We start from the raw sequence: 2,664 nt of genomic DNA, 5'->3' as shown, positions 1-2,664 counted from the left end.
CTGATGACCAGTATTATTTCATCTCTGTTTCCAGACACTTTGCCTCCATCTAGATTCTTTTGAAGCAGAGTCCAGACATTGTATCATTTCATTCTTAAATTTCAGTAGTTATCTCCGAAAGATGAAGGTGTCTTTTTAAAAACATAACTACCATGCTGTTATCATACCTAATATTAGGAAATTATTGGTAATTGTTTTTTTACTAAATATGAGCGTTCAAATTTCCTTGATTACTTCATAAACTTGCATTACATGGTTTATATATATCTTGTCTCTTTTAATTGACAGATTTTCCTTTATCTTCTTTTTCCTTTTGCTGCAGAGTTCATCTCTTAATCACTAGACCATATTGATAAATTACAATTTGTTATAAATAATTGTATATTTTCTTACTAATAAGTTTCTTTGCAAGTATATTAACCTCGAAAACTAATGTAGGTATTTTCCTACCCTCATTTGTGTTTGTGCAAATGTCAGATTGTTCAGATTGTTGAGTTGTTATGAACCAAGCCAAATAGAAGCATTTTAGATTATCTACCATTTTGTTTTTTTCTTGTCACCAGTTTTCACTAACATGGTCAGTTAACTATAAGTTTATGATTGACAATAAAACTGAATAGATCTTCAGTGACATTTGAATTGAAGAAAATAGAGTTTAATTTGGTTGATCTATTTTATAGCTCATATTTTTTTCTCCTAGGGATTATATCTGTAACTTAAAAATAACCACCAGTGGATGGCACTCTTGGCTTTTTCCATAGTGATGTCAGTTCTAATAGTCTCTTCTGAAGTAAACATTCTATACCAAAACATTTCATTTTTGGAAGACTATAGTTATGAACAAATATGAAGTCCTTCGTGGGTAATTTTAGAGTTAAAAAAATCCATATGTTTTGGAATTATACAGGAAATACAGTTGTTCCTCTGTGTCTGTGGGTTCTGCATCCTTGGATTCAACCAACCACAGATTGAATATATTTGAAAAAAAGAAAGCAATAAAAATAACAGTACAACAATAGAGAATAATACAAATAAAACAATATAGTATTAGAACTATTTAGTAGCATTTATATTGTATTAGGTATTAGTAATCTAGAGATGTTTTAAAATCTATGTGAGGATGTGTGTAGGTTATATGCGACTACTACACCATTTTATACCAGAGACTTGAGCATCTGTGGATTTTGGTAGCCATGGAAATCCTGTAACCAATCCCCCATGGGTACCGCAGGACGACTATACTACTTCTCTTCCTTTGCTTATCCATAGCTAACTCCCTCTGGAACAGCGTTTTAAGAGCAATGTCTGATGTTTTTGAATAAAAATACTCACTCTATAATATTTATTAATAAAAATTTCCATAAGAATGGGTATATTGAAGCTATTTGTAATTTAAAAATAAAGTGTCTTCTATATGAGTTTTTTTTTTTTTTAGGTGACAGTCTCATTCTGTTGCCCTGGCTAGAGTGAGTGCCGTGGTGTTAGCCTAGCTCACAGCAACCTCAAACTCCTGGGCTCAAGTGATCCTCCTGCCTCGGCCTCCTGAGTAGCTGGGATTACAGGCATGTGCCACCATGCCCAGCTAATTTTTTCTATATATTTTTAGTTGTCCGATTAATTTCTTTCTATTTTTAGTAGAGACGGGGTCTCGCTCTTGCTCAGGCTGGTATATGAGTTTTTAAACTTACTTAAAAACATAAATAAATCTGTCATACCTAACAAGGCCACATGTGGACCCCTGTCCTTTGCTCCGTAACTCCAGCATGTGGAATGATATGCCTTGATCTTTTTCTATATGAGGGTGTACTGCCTGGTTTTATGGCATCTGTCTGAGCATTGCAAGCATACAATTTTTGGCCAGTTTTTATGTAGAAAGTTACTTCTCAGAAGACTTTATCTTGTTTTTAGGGAAGATGAAAAATATTTCACCTCTTCTAACAAGGTCTGAATTGTTGGACAAACAGCCAAAGCCCAACTTTTAGCTCCATTTATGCCTGTTGCATATACCTCTCATGAACATAGCAAGAGTTATTTAATATTTTGAAAAGTTGTCTAAATCCTTTTAGTGAACAGCACTAAAGTATGTATGTATTATAGTGGAGTTATTAAATGAGATGGAGAAAGAGTTCTGAAAATAATATTTACACTCTGGCTTCTTTACAGATAACATTATATTTCTGAGCGACCAGACAAAAGAGAAGGTGTAGCATGGACGATTCTTCTTTGGCCATTGTTTGGTACAGTCTCAATTCTAAATCATGTGTAGTCTTTGTAGTTTCTAAAGATAAGAATTAAAATACTCTTTTATATAAAATGAGTGATAATATTTTTCCTGTCATTCCCTCTACCCTTTTTGTAGCATAACCTCAATAGCTACTATCTATTAAGGCATTTACTAGTTGTTTATTCTTTTGGGGTGGTTTCTATGTATAAGTATACAAAATAATAAGTTTTCAGGTTCATCCATCTGTGTTATGGCAAAAGGATAAATGTCCTTTGGCAAGGCCCCTTGTTTTTTATATGCTCTTCTATTATAGTATTGATTCTGCCCCTCTGATATTTATCCCATGGTTGTAAATATTGATTTTCTTACCTGTTTGCCCTGTAGACTTGAAGGCAAGGACTGAGTCTTCTCTGTGTACTTGCACCCTAACTGGTACTTGA

At 33.6% G+C, this 2,664-nt stretch overlaps 1 protein-coding gene across 2 annotated transcripts in view; it reads left to right on the top strand.

Annotated features, from left to right (window-relative positions):
* SSBP1 (single-stranded DNA binding protein 1, mitochondrial) overlaps nt 1-2,307 on the top strand; it is a 10,418-nt gene extending 8,111 nt beyond the window's left edge. For both annotated transcript variants that reach the window (XM_012649782.1, XM_012649784.1), the window contains exon 7: nt 2,164-2,307. In XM_012649782.1, the coding sequence (XP_012505236.1) occupies nt 2,164-2,207 (44 nt within the window). In that variant the 3' untranslated portion in view covers nt 2,208-2,307. The remainder of the gene's footprint in view (nt 1-2,163) is intronic.
* The last annotated feature ends 357 nt before the right edge of the window (nt 2,308-2,664 follow it).

This window comes from Propithecus coquereli, unplaced genomic scaffold (genome assembly GCF_000956105.1).
Source record: "Propithecus coquereli isolate 6110/MARCELLA unplaced genomic scaffold, Pcoq_1.0 Scaffold302, whole genome shotgun sequence".
Classification (NCBI taxonomy): Eukaryota; Metazoa; Chordata; class Mammalia; order Primates; family Indriidae; genus Propithecus; species Propithecus coquereli.
Note: the sequence above shows the minus strand (reverse complement) of the source record. Positions and strands in the feature narration are given on the sequence as shown.